Source organism: Leopardus geoffroyi, chromosome D3, assembly GCF_018350155.1.
Source record: "Leopardus geoffroyi isolate Oge1 chromosome D3, O.geoffroyi_Oge1_pat1.0, whole genome shotgun sequence".
Classification (NCBI taxonomy): domain Eukaryota; kingdom Metazoa; phylum Chordata; class Mammalia; order Carnivora; family Felidae; genus Leopardus; species Leopardus geoffroyi.
Window position 1 is genome coordinate 66,867,927 of NC_059339.1, and position 18,799 is coordinate 66,886,725.

At 39.5% G+C, this 18,799-nt stretch overlaps 1 protein-coding gene across 12 annotated transcripts in view; it reads right to left on the minus strand.

Moving 5' to 3' along the window:
- The window catches only part of PIAS2 (protein inhibitor of activated STAT 2), a 95,934-nt gene that overhangs the window by 29,362 nt on the left and 47,773 nt on the right, over window positions 1–18,799 (minus strand). For all 12 annotated transcript variants that reach the window (XM_045457660.1, XM_045457659.1, XM_045457668.1 and 9 more), the window contains 5 exons: window positions 15,024–15,074; window positions 14,811–14,901; window positions 4,322–4,456; window positions 1,818–1,923; window positions 373–446 (listed from right to left, as the gene is read on the minus strand). In XM_045457660.1, coding sequence (XP_045313616.1) covers window positions 373–446; window positions 1,818–1,923; window positions 4,322–4,456; window positions 14,811–14,901; window positions 15,024–15,074 — 457 coding nt within the window. The remainder of the gene's footprint in view (window positions 1–372; window positions 447–1,817; window positions 1,924–4,321; window positions 4,457–14,810; window positions 14,902–15,023; window positions 15,075–18,799) is intronic.

An 18,799-nucleotide genomic window follows, 5' to 3' on the forward strand; every position in this document is an offset into this window, starting at 1 on the left:
CATCATGCAACTGTTAGAACTCCTCAGGTAAGTTGTATCGAAGCACTTTCTTCCTGACCGAACATTCTGCGACTAAAGCATAAAAATAATACAGGGCACTTGGGTGGCTCAGTCAGTTAAGCATCTGACTCTTGATATCCGATCAGGTAGTGATCCCACGGTTCATGAGCTCAAGCTTCGCATTGGGCTCTGTGCTGACAGTGCACCACCTGCTAGAATTATAATGCTTAATCATTAAACTTCCTGAATGGAAAAACAACAAAAGTTCAGAATTCTATCATAATATATCATTCGTCCCACACTTACTTTTATAGGAAAATTAGTAATTCATAGAAAGCGAAACACCCCAGAATGTCTTGCTGCGTTACTTACAGGGCACATCAAGGACACCCGGAGGCTAGTTGTAGCAATTTCACTGTCAGGATCTGCAGTAAGTTTTTCTTTAACTTTAAAAAGAAAGAAAAAGAATTTAAAAATTTTTTCAACGAACTGTAATAATTATGAACAGAATTATAGAAATATATATCATCTTATTGTTGATACGTTTCCCAAACATTTCCAATAGGTCAACCAACTATAAAAACATAAAAACCCCCGAAACATTAAGGATTAACATACTGAAAACACAATCCTACTTCCATTATCAGGTTTAAGCATTACAAACTTGCAAACTCTAGATCACATGTTCAACTGAATTTTTAAGTTTCCTTTTAAAAGTAAAATTGCAGGTAAGGAAGAGTTCCAAAAACAGAAAGCTGCTTAAGGCTTCAGAACAATCCAACGGTTAGGAAAGGCACTTGGAAACCAGCAGTACTCTGGGCTTTAACGCTTTCCTCACACACACTCGTAACTTTATTAGGGAGTAATCTGTAAACAGAAGGGGCACAATATTCTTACACTTCCTTTGACAACTGAAAACTACAATGGACGTGGAATGTCTCTGCAATTTTATTGACCAGGTGATGGATACAAGGTACTGTATACACAAGCTAACAATTATACGTGTGGCCTTCAGGTGCCTAATTCTCAACACCATCCTGAGAATACATCAGGAAATGGAGGCCGCTGAATCCGAACTGGGCAAGCAAGAAGAACTACGGGCTTCTCTGGCTTCCCCCTCCAGGCAGGAAGATGGATACTGTGTCATTTCAGGAGATGAGGATGGTTTAAGTACAAGAAACGCAACATCATTTCAACAGCCCTACTTGGCTCCCTTTTCAATCTGTAGATCCTCTTTTCCTTTCCGGTTCATTCAGTTGGTATGGAAGGTAATTTGAGGGAAAATATTCTCTTTCCCAGGAAAATGTCTGTTCAATTGAATTAAGTTACTGAACTCAATTATTTACAGTTTGGGTTAGACTTTTTTCTCTATTATTACATAAAACAAAACATCTGAGAAGGCAAATACTGTTGATAGTTATCAACATTCTTCTGCAAAAAGAGCCTCTTATTTAGACTTTTTTAAAAGGTACATTCTATTACACACTGGAGGTTCTGAAGACTTGCATTTCTATTTGCAAGTCAATGTATGCATCCAAATTACCACCAACCTGACATTTACCTAAATAAATTGTCATGAAAAACCCCCAAATCAGACTAGTTGGGATTTTAAAATTGATCCACTGGGAGTGATTTCTAAGAGAATGGTTTTGCACGTCAGAGGGCTCTGTTCTTAGAATACTTTTAACTCAAAATTCATTTCAAGTTTCTAATAATTCTTCCCAATTATTCCTGTATTGATGTATATGTGAGGCTTGCTTTTTTTTTTCCTCCCCATTAAAGCATCTCATATGCTTAGTCTTACAAACATTACTTACTTAGTGCTCTGGAATGATCAGGGTTTCTAATACCTTTCATTTTTAATCTCTGTAATAACATGGCTGACGTGAGCTGTCGTACAAGATATACAGACATGGAGTAATTCTACAAAGAAAGATAATCTGTATTAAAGACAAGAGATAATAGCCTATTTACAAAAAATACTTGTCTAAAAATTCTGGTTGCTAAAAATAACATTCAAGATAACTTTCACAGGAAGGTCAATGACTGGGAAGGGAAAAAAAATCAACTCAGCTATTTTACAGAAGACAAAAACTCAATCATATTAAAGGTACTTCTAAATCACTTAACCCTTTAAAACATCCATGTGAAAGATAACATATATCAGTAGTTTTCAAACTGTGTTTCTAATTTAGCAAAACTGCTATCTTAGGGGCAATGATGATACGAATGAGAATGTACCCTCTCATGCCTACTTCTAACTAAAATTGTTCTGTTTTTATGTATTGGAACTGTCAGAATATTTTCACTGAAGAACAGGTTCCACTGCAGAAAAAAAGTTCAAACACCAGGGATGTGAATTAACACTTCAAATCCAGAGTTTCAAAGTTCCAATTCTGGAAGAAGAAACCACTTCATACATGGCCTTGAGCAAATCTTTAAATGAACCCAATATTGGCTTTCCTCTAAGAAAAACTCCGACAAATTAACTCCTGTTCCCAAATGCACATTAGGGAAGGGACAGCTACTGCAGTAAATAAGACACACGGAGAAACGATAAAAATCAAAAAGACAAGCCCAGAAAAAAAACCAGCATCCAATCCCATACCTCTAGGATCTGGCACAAAGGAACCTTCGTTAGCTATTTATAGAGCTATGAAGAGATGAAATATAATTTTACCTACATACTAAAAATCTCTTGCAATTTAACTACATATATTCATTCAATTGATTCTACAATAAATGGAATACTTTTAATAGTTACCAAAACAAGTATTTTAAATATTATTTTTAATGTTCTGCAACAGTCCTTTTAAGTATCTGAGGAGTACCCAATATATATAGTGTGCAGGTTTTAAGTCAATTAATCATTTTAATTATAAGGAAAGAATATTATTCCCATTTTGTGGCAAAAAAACCCTTCCAGGTCTTCCATGTCTACAATCATTTACTCAAAAATCTGCAAGTTAATAATTACTTCAAGAAGATATACTCTTCTATTCGAATCCTTCTCCTAAGCTTTAAAGCCTTAATACTTGCTCATTTAACAACGTTCCTTGCATACAACACCCATTCTCAAGATTTTACTTATTCGTTAAGTAGGCCTCAGGAAATTAAGCAACTTTGCTAAAATCAAACAAGGGCCAACTTGGGACTAAGCCAAAATTTTCTGAATCCTTATCCAATGCTTCACTACATTACACATTCAGTTTGTGAAAATGAAAAATATTAGGAATCAGTGCCCTATGATAATAAAGACAAGTGAACAGTAACAATTCAAATATGAAAGCTCAAGAAAACAATCATTAAAGAGACAGTAATATTTTTATAGTCCAAATATTAATACAAAATATTCTTTATGTCCAGCTCTGCAACTGCCTTGGTGACACAACCACAAAATTCCTGCTATAAACATAGGGCTCGATTTCTCCATCCATATAATAGGAATATTACCCTTTACCTCTATGAAACAGCAAGATGAAAGTTGATGTTCAGAAATTAACTGAAATCTCTTTTGCCATTCTATTATTTCTAAATATAAACAAATAGTTCTAAAATAGAAATCCCATGTTGTATTAGTCAGTACCCCATAAATGATATAACACATTTTGAGACTAAGAATTAGTAGAAAGCCAGGTTCAAACATAAAGGTATTGAAAAAATAATGTATTTTCATAATTCAGGGAGGTGAATTAACACTTCAAATCCAGAGTTTCAAAGTTCTAATTCTGGAAGAAGAGACCACTTCATACATGGCCTTGAGCAAATCTTTAAATGAACCCAATATTGGCTTTCCTCTAAGAAAAACTCTGACAAATTAACTCCTGTTCCCAAATGCACGTTAGGGAAGGGACAGCTACATTATGAAAAAATAATGTATTTTTCACCATGTTATCTGAGGAAGCTGTTCATGTAAATCTTGGAATGGATTATTTCCAACCACAACATGAGCACATTTAAACATTTTCCTCAAAGCCTGATAAAGCTTTGTTCCCCTTCATTAATATATAACATCATCCAAAGTTTTCAGTTTCTTAGAACACCACTTAAACACACAAACACAACTGTGATTAAACAATTTCCTTAAGAAATACTGTAATTACACTCACTTCTTTTCCAAGAAAATAAAGAGATAGCATTCAGGAAACCTTAAACTTTTTAACCTTGAGAATCTCTACATCTCCACCCCAAACTGAAAATGACTGCTTCTTGGAGATTACAATCAGAAAACTGACAAGTTAGAGCTAGTAGCATGAGCTAAGAAAAAACAAATCAGCTCCTAGTGAGATCACTTTCAGGCTACCCAGAAGAGAGTCTTTACCTTTCCGATTTCTGATGCCCATGAAATGGAAATCTGGTTTGGCACAGCTGAAGATAACCTAACTAAAGATGTAATATTCAAAGGGCGTCCAGGGCGCTTCTGTTCAATCCCATTTTTAGGTGGTGGTGCATAGCCCTAGAACCATAAGAAAGAAAAATAATTTTATATTCTCTGCAGGGGATCAAACATCTTCTCCAAGATAGATACAGATTTGCCTGATTTCACTTATACTAAGTTATTCTTTTCTTATCCTGGAAATCATACAGTTGTCATCCTAAGTTCACCAACCCAGAAGAAGAAAATGATCTTCTTAAAAACGTTATATTTTGGGGCACCTGGGTGGCTCAGTCAGCTGAGTGTCCGACTTCGGCTCAGGTTCTGATCTCATGCTTCAAGAGTTAGAGCCCCGTACTGGGCTCTGTGATGACAGTGCAGAGCCTGCTTGGGATTCTCTCTCTCCCTCTATCTCTGTCCCTCCCCTGCTCGCTTACTCACTCTGTCTCTCTCAAAATAGAAAAATAAACTTAAAAAAAAATGCATTCAAATACTGGGGATGGGAAAGAGGGAAAACAAAGTCTGGGAATTAAAGAACAAATTAATGCAAAAATAAACTACTAGGACTACATAAAAATAAAAAGCTTCTGCCCAGCAAAGGAAACAATCAACAAAATTTAAAGACAACCTACTGAATGAACGATAGTTGCAAACGATATATCTGATAAAGGGTTAGGATCCAAGATCTATAAAGAACGTAAACAACTCAACACTAAAAAAAAACCCCAAAGAATCCAAATAAAAACCGGGCAGGACATGAACAGACATTTCTCCAAAGACAACATACACATGGCCAACAGACACATGAAAAGATGTTCAGCATCACTCAACATCAGGAAAATGCAAGTGAAAACCACAGTGAGGTGTATCACCTCACACCTGTCAAAATGGCTAAAATCGAAAACACAAGAAACAAGTGCTGGCAAGGATGTGGAGAAAAAGGAACCCTTGTGCAAACTGCTGGTGGGAATGAAAACTGGTGCGGCCACTGTGGAAAACAGTGTGAAGTTCCTCCAAAAATGAAAAAGAGAACAAGGTATCTATCCAAAGAATGCAAAAACACTAACTCAAGAAGATATATGCACCCCTGCATTTATTGCAGCACTGTCCATAATAGCCAAATTATGGAAATAGCCCAAATGTCTATCAACAGATGAATGGATGGATAAAGAAGAGGTGGTATATATGTACATTTTTAAATTCAGCCATAAAAAAATGAAATCTTGCCGTTTGCAACATGGATGGAGCTAGAAAATATAATGCTAAGTGAAGTTAAGTCAGAGAAAGACAAATACCGTATGATTTCACTCGTATGTGGAATTTAAGAAACAAAACAAATAAGGGACAAAAAACAGACCAAGAAACAGATTCCTAACTATAGAGAACAAACTGACGGCCACCAGATGGGTGTGGAGGATGGGTGAAATAAGTGGTAGGGATTAAAGAGCACACTTATCATGATGAGCAGTGAGCAATGTGTAGAACCGTGCAATCACTATATTATACACCTGAAACTAATGTAACCCTGTATGTTAATTATACTGGAATTAAAATTTTAAAACAATAAAATTAAAAAAATTATAATAATATGTATTTGTTGTAGTTTGTGGGGAAAAAAGGAACAAATTAATGAATTTCAAAGGAATTACTAAAGTCTTATGAATAAGAAAAAAGCTCTCCACTGCCTTCTCTCCAAGTAGAAAAGAAACGGACATCTTTAAAACCAGATCATGTTGACAAAGAATAATCATTATTTCAATTGACATTAAACTAGCTTGATGACTCTAATACTGGAATTTAACCTTTATTCTACTTTTTCCAGTTAGTATTTGTTTTAAATAGCAAGTGCACTCATTTTTGATTCACATTACACCCAATTCTCAATTACCAAAAGACTTTTCAGTTTGTAATTTTCAAAAGTAAACTAGTGAAATAAGCCATACAGAGAAAGACAGATACCATATGTTTTCACTCTTATGTGGATCCTGAGAAACTTAACAGAAACCCATGGGGGAGGGGAAGGAAAAAAAAAAAAAAAAAAAAGAGGTTAGAGTGGGAGAGAGCCAAAGCATAAAAGACTCTTAAAAACTGAGAACAAACTGAGGGTTGATGGGGGGTAGGAGGGAGGGGATGGTGGGTGATGGGTATTGAAGAGGGCACCTTTTGGGATGAGCACTGGGTGTTGTATGGAAACCAATTTGACAATAAATTTCATATATTGAAGAAAAAAAAAGTAAACTAATATATTTTTTAGAAAATTAAAATTTCTGGGTGGCTCATCGGTTAAGTGTCTGACACTTGATTTCAGCTCAGGTCACGATCCCAGGGTTGTGATATTGAGCCCCAACACCAGGCTCCATGCCCAGAGTGGAGCCTGCCTAAGATTCTCCCTCTTCTTCTCCCTCTGCCACTCCCCCACTCATGCAAGCCACAGGCACTCCCTAAAAAAATTAAAATAAATAATAAAATAAAATAAAATAAAATAAAATAAAATAAAATAAAATAAAATTTCTTAGCTGTGAAAACATCTATGTATTTTAAAAAAAAAGCAAATACCATATCTTGGTATGTAATTTAACTATGTACCACTGAGAAGAAAAAAATACAAAGTTAGTGACACAGTCTAGTATATTACTACTTATTTCTGCACGCACAGCAAAGAAATATAAGCAAAATGAATTGGCTAACGTATTCCTTTTAAATATACCGAAGAATCTTCTGAAGGACTTTTCACTGAGTTATCAATGCATATGTTTCATGGGATCTCCCAATACACCACCAAGAGCTCTGGAGATAAAAGTATTCCTTAAAACTATAATCTATTCCACTAGCATCTCTCAGATTTCCCTGCAGGTCACTGACACCCTTAAATCAGCTGCATGTGTTAATGCTGATACAGTCTGGATCTTATGACAACGTACTGATCAAAGGTTTTCAAACAACAACCAGGATTCATGAACCTTCCTTAAAATGTTCTTAAATCATTTATTGGCTAAAAAACCCAAGGAGGCTAGCTAACCAGTCATGCCACAGGAACAACATCAAGGCTGCACAAGTATAGGCCATGACAATACATTACAGCTGCCACCTGGTAATCGGCAATTGTAAGATACCTCTGGGTTTTGGTGATGTTGAAATATGCATGTTAGAAACAATGAAATATAGTATTGGTGGTATTACACAATTAGGGGACATCCTTCACTGCCTCATAGGAGATAGGATAGTAATTAAGTGGGAATTCACCTAACTTGCAATCTACAACTTGCATCAAGACTCTGAAAATCACTAGAAACAGTTTGAGCAGGGGAGAAGAAAGTCAAAGAGAGGGACGCCTGGGTGGCGCAGTCGGTTAAGCGTCCGACTTCAGCCAGGTCACGACCTCGCGGTCCGTGAGTTCGAGCCCCACGTCAGGCTCTGGGCTGATGGCTCAGAGCCTGGAGCCTGTTTCCGATTCTGTGTCTCCCTCTCTCTCTGCCCCTCCCCCGTTCATGCTCTGTCTCTCTCTGTCCCAAAAAAAAAAATAAATAAACGTTGAAAAAAAAAAAAAAAAAGAAAGTCAAAGAGAATAACTTAACAGCCATTTATACTATGGAAAAAAGAAATTGTGTGTGTGTGTGCCTGTGTACATGTATGTAGGAAGGTTACGCCCATCTAAAGTTGTTCAAGTGAAATAAAACAAACAAAAAATCATTCCCTTATAAAGAGACTCTAGGAATTGGCTCAATGAGCAAACAGTATAAGGAATATCAACACCAAGATCTGGGTAACTCTGAACGAAACCTGTTTTGTCTGTTTCTGGCCTGGAAATAAATTTGGTCTTCTGGTATGTCCAGTGGTAGGTTAACCAAATGAAACAATGGTACAGGGTCTGCCAAGATGATAAAAATAACGCACGAACTTGCTAAACAGTGAACTCTGTAAACTGGAATCTGAGACACCGAGCAACAGCTTTAAGTCAGTATGACACAGGAAGAGAGTGCCAAGAGCAGAGAGAATAAGAGACTTTAAAAATGAGGTTGTTTGCAAATGCAAAATCAATTATGGTACTAGTCTTAGCCACCTAAAGTATTTTAAATCTATTCTCCATCCCACCTGACCAGTTTGATTTCATTGGTAGTTCTGAATTACCTGTTAACTTCTCTTCTCCTTCTGAGCATTAGCATCCCCTCCACTCAATCATCAATTACCTGGTTACTGAGAACAGGTTATATAATTGCAATTTTCTAGAATATAAATGTGTAGCTTTAATATATTTCTAACAATCTTCCACAGCTAAAGCAAAAATATAATTAAGTTCTTTTGACAGGGGACCTCTGGAACAAGTTTAAAAGCTTTCTTAAAAAAGGCTGCCATGGGGCGCCTGGGTGGCTCAGTCGGTTGAGCGTCCGACTTCGGCTCAGGTCACGATCTCGCGGTCCGTGGGTTCGAGCCCTGCGTCAGGCTCTGGGCTGATGGCTCAGAGCCTGGAGCCTGCTTCCGATTCTGTGTCTTCCTCTCTCTCTGCCCCTCCCCCGTTCATGCTCTGTCTCTCTCTGTCCCAAAAATAAATAAACGTTAAAAAAAAATTAAAAAAAAAAAAAAAAAGGCTGCCAGAGAGCCAGTAAAAGATAGTCTGTTAGTGTCAGCCTAATATTCCAATAAAAGATTCAAAAACTTTCTGTGCTGTGCTGTATGACATCCTACCTGACTGGTAACCGGGACAAAAGTTGACGGTGTTGTTCCTTTACCATTTCCCCCTATATTTTCTTATTTTTAATTGAAAAAAAAGTTTTAATGTTTATTGTTCTTTGAGAGAGAGAGAGAGAGAGAGAGAGAGAAGGAGAGAGAGGTTGAGCATGGGAGGGGCAGAGAGAGAGGAGACACAGAATGTGAAGCAGGGTCCAGGCTCTGAGCCATCAGCACAGAGCCCCACTTGGGGCTGTAACTCACTGACCATGAGATCATGACCTAAGCTGAAGTTGGACGCTCAACTGACTGAGCCACCCGGGAGCTCCTCCCTGACATTTTCTAATTACTACTACTACCACCACTACCTTAAAACTACCAACCAAGATTTACTTTTTTACTGCATTATAAAAATTGTCAAGGGGCGCCTGGGTGGCTCAGTCACTTAAGCATCCAATTCTTGGTTTCAGCTCAGGTCATGACCTCATGGTTTCATGAGTTTGAGCCCCGCATCAGGCTCCACGCTGAGTGCAGGGCCTGCTTGGGATTCTGTTTCCCTCTCTCTCTGTCCCTCCCCCTTTTGCAGTGTCTGTCTCTCTCAAAATAAATAAACTTTAAAAAAAGTGTTTTCAAGCATACACAAAAGTAGAGAGAACAGGAAGTACCCACCAACTAGCTTCAATAATTATCAACATGTTGCCAATCTTGCTTCATTTGACTCTGGCTCCACCCGCAGCCCACCCAAAAATACACACCCTACCCATATACACATTTATTCTAGACATGCCACTTGATCCATACTTTTATACACATCTTTAATAACGTCTTTCAAAATAAAATCACAACCTTACAAAATTAACTTCAATTCTTAAAAACTACCTAATATCCAGTCTATATTCAAATTTCCCAACTGCTTCAAATGGTTTTATTATTGAACATTTCAAACATACAAAAATAGAGAAAAAAGTATAATGAATTCCTATATACCCATCACTCAATTCAATACTTTAATACTCCCATCCCAGATTATTTTAAAGCAAATCCCATACATATCATTTTATCCATATACAGACTGGTATACAAGATGTCCTTTTACAGTCTGATTCAGAATCCAAACCTCAGTAGGTTCTGAATCCACTGATTCAGATTCCAAGCCTCACACTATGCTTACTCTAAAGTCTCCTTTATTTATGTGTTTGTGTGTGTGTGTGTCTATATATATATATATATATATATATATATATATATATCCATATATACTATATATATAGTCCATATATACTATATATATGTGTGTGTGTGTGTATATACACTAAAGAATAATGGAATAATGTATGTATATGTGTGTGTATATATATATATATACATATGTATATATGTATGTATACACATACATATATATACACACTAAAGAATAAATTTTATTCTCCTCCACCCTCACTTCTTCTTTTCCAATGTCATTTTCTGTTGGAGTTACCAGGACTTTTGACCTGAAGAATGACCTTACCTTCTAAATGAGGCATATTGCTTCCTCATGGTACGAAGTTCTGTTGTTCTATATCCTGTACACGTTTTAAGCTGGTAATTAGCTATGCAGACTTGATTAGATTAAGATTCAAATCAGATTCAGACACAAAACTTCAAGGGGAGTGTTACATACTTTCCATTGCACCACATCATGAAGCACATGAGTTTGCTCCATTTTCAGGGATGCCAAGATTGAACAGGAATTCAGCTCATGTCAGCCGATCCCTCCACAGTAACATTCCCCCATCAAGCTTTGACCTAATGGTTTTAGCATCCATTGATGGTTACCTAGAGTGATTATATAATTAGAGATTTGAAAAGAACAGTTTTCTCATCCATTATTCCCTTTGCTTATATTAAAATTTTTCCTTAAAAAACTCGACCATGTCAATATTGGGTTACCCTGAAATCAATGACTCTCTGCCTTTACCAATTTCAGAATAATGAATTGGTGCAACTCCAGCAGTTTATTTCAGCATAATTATAAACTTGATCATGTATGTGATGGTTTTGAGTCCACTGTAGTAGTTTTTAGATGCCAACATTATCCCATCTTAAGGCCAAAGAATCTCTTCAAATTGGGGGACGGAGGTATATGTTTAAAAGAAGAAAATGCTGACTTTACCTCCAGATTTACTGTGAGGCAGACCATCTGCATGACTAATACATACAGGAAAAAAAACATATATCAGAAAAAAGAAATCCATGAACACAGAAATGAATATATTAGGATAAGAGGCCTAGCACTGAGAAGAATTCTGACTGCACCAAGAGGAAATATTTGATTTTTGTCAGCTGAATTGTAGCACACGTCCTCACCATTCTACAAAATCTTTCCGAGTAATACTCCCACTGTCAATCCACTTCTATGACCCCCCAACCTTACAGCTCCACAGAATGACAGAAATTTCTCAAAATCTGTTTAAAAAGAAAAATAATTCAGTCTCTCACAATAACTCTAATAAGCAAGGAGGATCTTTCCCTCCCCACCCCTTCTGTCCTTAAAAACATAAAATGTTCTCATCTTGCTGTCAGTCTGGAAGTCAAAGATAGGGTGAGGGGGATACTCTCAGAGACCACTTCATTTGTGTCTGTCCATGCTGCACTTGTCATTCCACAAGTCCTGCTATGAGCTGCTTACTGCTGTCCCTGTATCAAGGTAATCTGGAAAATCAATGCATGAAGGCGTCTCCTAAAACTTGTTATCATGACATGGGTAAAACCGCACAGAAACTGCTTTTTTTTTTTTTTTTTTTTTTTTTTAATTTTTTTTTCAACGTTTATTTATTTTTGGGACAGAGAGAGGCAGAGCATGAACGGGGGAGGGGCAGAGAGAGGGAGACACAGAATCGGAAACAGGCTCCAGGCTCCGAGCCATCAGCCCAGAGCCCGACGCGGGGCTCGAACTCACAGACCGTGAGATCGTGACCTGGCTGAAGTCGGACGCTTAACCGACTGCGCCACCCAGGCGCCCCAGAAACTGCTTTCATCACTATTTGACCCTTAAGAATCTAGGGACACGATGCTATCATCAAGGTTATACCCTTTCTCATTCCGTTGTCTCCCTGTACACGCAGTATCATGGTTCCATAATGACTGAGTGCTGCAGTAAGGTCTACACAGAGGAACTTGTTCCAGGACACAAATTCAAATATACTCACAGTTCTCATGGGAAATTCCATGACTGTGTCAAGCTTATTCCTCTAGGATTTGCTATGCAATAAACTAGGATCACAGGCAAGGACCACATATTAAACTTCCTTGAGACCTGTCAATGTTTCTTATAACTGGAACAAAGTCCCTGAGGATCTTCATGGTGGTGAAGAGCTCAATATATTAATTCCCACAAGGTCACTAGAGTTTCCTCTTCTGAGGCTGCAGTATACTCAACATGATTTTCATAAACTTGCTTCATGCCAGTAAACGCTCCATATTTCATTACCTCAATCAATAACAATTGTGGATCAAGAGAGGGTTTGCGGAGTTTTCTATCAGTTGCATATAAATTTATGTCAGTCGTTCAAAGAAGTTCACAGGGCTGAAAAGCCTCTTTGGGAGAGGCTGGCATTTGATTTCAGGGATGGCCCTTTCAGGGTCAAAAAAAGCCCCCCTACCCATCCCCAAGCTCCCACTGCTTTGTTTTTAAAATCTGTCTTTGCCTTTGTCCTAACACTCCACTTCTTCACCTCCTTCACAAGTACTCAGGGAGCTGCTGCAGGGCCCTCGCTCCAGAGGGGAAGGCCAGATTCATCACACAGTAACTGATCTGTTCACAAACAGCCGCATGTAAGTACTGAAGGGTTAGCTGGTGCTTCGGGAAAGAAACCAGCAGTAACTGAGTAACACTGCACCAGAGAAAGTACTCCACTGCCTAATTTCTTCTCTCTCAAAAGGACTGAAAGAGTGACAAATTCAGAGATACTCAGAGTTCCATAACGGTGCTGCAGATCTCATGGATGAGGACATCATTCCAAAGCATAACACTGCTGTATTTGGAGTATTTTGTGGAACTGGTGTGTGTACCCACCATATTTTCTGCAGCAAAGCCAGAGTTTCCACAGAACCTCACACATTTCAGATAGCCCACATCACTGGCATAGTCATATACTGGACAGGTCTTCAAGGTAGGTCTCATAGACACCAAAAAGATCTTCACAGTTAGCTCTTTCTTCAGGGGTGGTGACAGAGTTAAAATAGCAATGAAAGTCAAGGGTCAAAGAGATTTTAACACACCCCAAACAAAGAAAACTGGATATGAACAGCCATGGAAAGTGTGCACAAGGGGTTCCACAATCTGTGATTTTCTCAGAATTTCTCTGCCACACATCTGGCCACCCACCGGCATCCTTCAGCTCCAAGTAAAACTGCTTCTTTCCTTAGTTCAGATCTTTGTATGATCGATCCAGATAAAAGACAGCTCCTGAGAATCCACTGTGGCTGACTGCCAACAACCCGAGAAGCAAAATGTCTCACCTGGGTTTTGAACTTGCCAGAGGTCATGTAAGCATTCCTCCTGACCACACCTCCTCAGCCTCTGTAATTTCCCCTCTCATCCCCAAAGGACGATCTCCATGCTCTCAGACCCACGGACATCTTTCAAAAGGAGTCAGGCAACAACAGTGCAGTGTTGCTCAAGCTCTTAGGTACCTCTCAGGTCTCTAAACCCACAAGCTGTGAGGAGACAAATGGGACTCCTGACGACCAAGTCAGATCTTTGACTACAAGGACTGGCTTTGGTCATGGGCTAGCTTCACTTTGGGGGCACAAATACCATCATCTGGCTCTGGTAGAGCCCAGAGTCCTGGACCATGTTGTCCGGCCTGCTTAGCTATTCATGAGTGCTGCTTCTATTATCTACTCCAGAGCCAAGTCTCGAGTGCTCAGCGGGGATGCTAAACAGCTCCCCTAACTCCTTCTCTGTAGTCACGATGGTTTCTGCTGTGCTGGAATGGCAACTTAGCATACTGGTGGAATCAGTGTTCTCACAGCACGTCCTCAGTTAAATACACCTCCACTTGGTAGTGCCTGACAAACAGGCCATGCTCTCCTACTTTTCTGATTATGGCTTTACTGAACAGCTGCACTGATTCACTGGCTTATTCAAAGCCTTAGAGAAGACAGATACACAATCAAGTTCAACAATTAAGTGTTATTTTTAGACCTGACTAACAGGATTTAAAGAGTCTAGAGTTATCAGGCCAGAAACAGGCTGTTCCCACTCTGTGTGTGTGTGTGTGTGTGTGTGTGTGTGTGTGTGTGTGTGTCCCCCAAGTGCTGACGCCCATATACAGCTTCACTGCTTAAACAACGGATGTCAATCAAATACCACTTCATCCATTCCCCAAAGCCCAAGCCTGGAACCCTTGATCTCCATGTTCGGTCGCTCTCAGCAGCCTCTGCCTTTCACCATCTCATCCATGGAGTAGGCCCAGCTCAGTCAGACAACTACAACAACATGCTGCCCTTTATATGCAAGTCATGTCCTATTATGCCATTTGATACAATCCTAAGAGTCATTCACAGCTTCCCTGCTTCCTGGCACAAGACATTCCAGGCTCACCTTTTCCAAGTCCCCTAGACCTGGAATCAGCCATTTCTTCAAGGAGTCATGAATCCCTCTAGTGGAAAACAGTATTTAACCTGGATAGTAAGACTGTTCAATGGTGCTGAGTTGTCACTGATTCTACGCCTTGTATTTAGACTAAACTTACACACAAGCCTGGTAAATAAAAAAGAAACTTACAGGCAAAGGAAACAGCTTCCCATTTACTTTTATACATAGACTATTGGGATAGTTGTCTTCTTGAGGGCAACTTGTCTCTGCCAGGCAAAGTCTGCATTAAGAAAAAAAAATTCTTATTAAAGAGTATACCCAAACATGCTTATGTATTTTCAAGTTCAGGACTATATGCACATAGTTAGCAAGTATAAAATTAACAGAAACCTTCAAACTCACCTCAGCTGAACCTGGACTGTATAATCTCTCCTACCACCTGGCAAAAAATCCCTGTTGGAAAGAGAAAGAAACTGGGTTAAGAAGGTAAAACAAGAATTCGCAGAACATTCTCACCAGAAAGAAAGCATTATTAGTATTTTTATTCTTATCTCTGAAGATGAACAATACCCTACCAACAGCACAAGCCTTAATCAAAACACTGTTGTGATGACAACCATCATTCACTTAATATTTGGTCATGTCCTTACAGCAATTTTAAGGTATTTTCAATTCACAGGAACTTCTCATGATACAGTGTTTATTGCAACAGGCAACAGATTTGGTTAACTTGAGAAGGAGCACCCTCAGTTCTAAAAGAGTTTAATAAATTTAGCTGTTTGTTTATAATGGTTCTTAACCCTGGCTGACCATTTTAATCATGTGATTTTTTTTTTTTTTAACTATATAGACCCATTCACCAGATAGTCTATTGTCTGCAATACAGACTGAGCATTAGTTTGTTTTTTTTTTTTTTTTAAATGTTTGTTTATTTTTGAGACAGAGAGGGACAGAGTGCAAGCTGGGGAGGGGGAGAGATAGAGAGGGAGACACAGAATCCGAAGCAGGCTCCAGGCTCTGAGCTGTCTGCACAGAGCCCAACACGGGGCTCAAACCCATGAATCGTGAGATCATGACCTGAGCCGAAGTCGGATGCTCGACCGACTGAGCCACCCAGGCGCCCCTAGACTGAGCATTAGTTTTTACAGCAGGTGATTCTTATATAGAAGCAAAACGGAGAACAAATGCCTAGAGCCTTGGCATCTCTGTACCACAGCAACTTTATAATCAAATATCCAATTAAGGACACAGAACGTCTTAGAATTTCTGGATGAGAACCTAAAGGAGTGCCAAATAAAATATTTCTGGCACTGAACCTTCCAAAGCCTCGCCACCCCAACTGGAGCCTACAATGCAGCAGCACTGTGACTGTTTGGGAGCTTGTCGGAAATGCAGAATCCCAGGCCCCACTACAGACCTACAGAATTAGAATCTGTGCTTTCCCATGATCCCCAAGGGACACGAAAGCACGTTATACTGTAAGAAGTAAATCTTGGGACCCTGTCAGAGAGAAGCATATTAGAAATGAGTTCCTTCTTGAGAGGGCATTTAGCCCTCACCTTGCTTTAACTGGGTCAGTCTTCTGCTCCACTTTGTTCCCTCGAAGGCAGTAAAGCACAACAGTGACCAGCTTGAGTTCTATAGTCCGGCAAATTACTGAACCTGTGTGTGCCTCTGTTTCTCCATCTGTTCAAGATGGAAAATTGTTGCACCTCCCTCATGGAGGAGTTGTGATGATTAAATGTGTTAACAGCACATGCAAAGTGCCTGGACAGAAAAAGTGCCCAACAAGTGTGAGCAGCCAGCTGCTACCATTACTAACTCTGCTTGCACGTTCCCTTGCCAATAGCCTCCACCCTTCTCAAATGTCTATTCAAAACCTCCCAGTATCCTAGACAACACTGACCTCTTGTGAGTAACCCATATCACTCCACTCATGAAAATTGAGAAACATTTCACAGTCTGGGTGCTGGTTCTCCCACAAATGAAGACTCCATATTTGCTCTCAAAGGTGTCATGCTAGTAGGTTAACAGCTAGTAGGTAACAGATACATACGACTAAAATGTGTTAAAGGTTACAGTAAATTCTGAAAAACAAGTGCTACAGAAAAGATGGAAGTTTAACTCTGTCTTAAAAGTTCAAGGCAGGGGGGCACCTGGGTGGGTCAGTCGGTTAACCATCTGACTTCGGCTCAGGCCATGATTTTGCAGTCTGTGATTTCGAGCCCCATGTCAGGCTCTGTGCTGACAGCTTAGAGCCTGGAGCCTACTCTGGATTCTGTGTCTCTTGTCTCTCTGACCCTTCCTTGCTTGCTCTTTCTCTCTCTTTAAAATAAACATTTAAAAAATTGGGGGGCACCTGAGTGGCTCAGTCGGTTAAGCGTCCGACTTCAGTTCAGGTCATGATCTCACAGTTTGTGAGTTTGAGCCCCAGCCCCACATTGGGCTCTGTGCAGACAGCTCGGAGCCTGGAGCCTGCTTCGGATTCTGTGTCTCCCTCTCTCTCTTGCCCCTCCCCAGCTTGCTAGCTCTCTCACTCTCTCAAAAATAAATAAACATTAAAAATAATTTTTTTTAAAGTTCAAGGCAGGGGCGCCTGGGTGGCTCAGTCGGTTAAATGGCTGACTCTTGATTTTGGCTCATGTCATGATCTCACAGTTTGTGAGTTCATGCACCATGTCAGGCTCTGCACTGATGCAGGAGCCTGCTTGGGATTCTCTCTCCCCTCTCTCTCTACCCCTCCTCTGCACACGCTCTCTCTCTCAAAATAAACGTTAAAAAAAATTTTTTTAATTTATTTTTAATGTATATTTATTTTTGAGAGAGAACGCGAGCAGGGGAGGGACAGAGAGGGGGGGGGAGACACAGAATCCAAAGCAGGTTCCAGGCTCTGAGCTGTCAGCACAGAGTCCAATGCAGGGTTCAAACTCACAAACCATGAGATGGTGACCTAAGCCAAAGTTGGACACTTAACCAACTGAGCCACCCAGGCACCCCTAAAAAAAAAATTTTTTTTTAAGTTCAAGACAGTTATCACCACTAGTTCAATAAACTAGAAAATCGGGTTTGCACAGCAGTGGTTCTACCTACTTCTATTTAGACACACTTCCATCAGTAACAGTGGTCACCACTGCAGTGATTCTCAGCAAAAAAAAAAAAAAAAAAAAAAAAAAAAAGCGGGGATCAGGTGAAGACCAACTGGAGATACGTAACAAAATCTTGTTGTGGTGGGAAACATTTGGAAAAAGAGAAACGGCAAAAAACAGAACTACAAGGATAAATGGGAAAATGATATAAAGGGTTTTAAATAGCTTGTTTAAGGATTTATACTTTATTCCAGGAAGGGAAATTAACATCAACTGGGAAATGCAATGGGCTATATATCTTCACAAACATGATGAGTAATGAGGAAGCATCTTCTGACATTCAGTTTCTACCAGTCACTGGTCTAGGAACTTTCACATGTCCATCCCATCCATCAGATATGAAAGCAGGAATTACTATATGCCAGGCACTGTGACAGGCTTTAAGAATATGAAAATGAGTAAGATGTTGCTTTCATCAAGTTTGTAAATTCAAGTACTCAAATAAACGCAAGGAGGCTTCAATAGAAACTAAGTACAAAGCGCAATGAGAGACAAAGTGTGTGTTGGGGGAAATCCAGAAAGGCATCATAGAAGAGCTAAGCTTTAAACTGGCCCTAAGATATGCCCTAGGACAGGGAGGAAGAGGATATGCAAAGGGACAGTGCTGTGACAGCCCAGTCAGGAGTATAAGCTGCCAGGGAGATGTGAGGATACAGAAGATGAGCGGCACAAGAAGCTGGAGACAACTGCCAGGCAACAGAGTGTGGACTTCACAAAGTATCACTCCAGGGTTTTTAAGCAGAAGAGAGAGAAAACTGAGTGGGCTTTAGAAAGATCACAGGGTCAGCTGGGAGAGTCAGGGGACCACTGCAACTATATAGGCCAAGATGAAACTATTTCAACAGAAACATCACTGAGTGATATTTAGGCATAAAAACTGACAGGACTCAATGACTGGCTACAAGAAGGTAGGATAAGGGAAGGGGACCATCTAGGCTGGACCCAGGTTTTGGAATGGTGCCACTGGCTTCACGTTGCTGCTACTCAGCAGGTTAAAAGGTAAAGCAAGTTCTGGCATTCAATCGCCCCAAC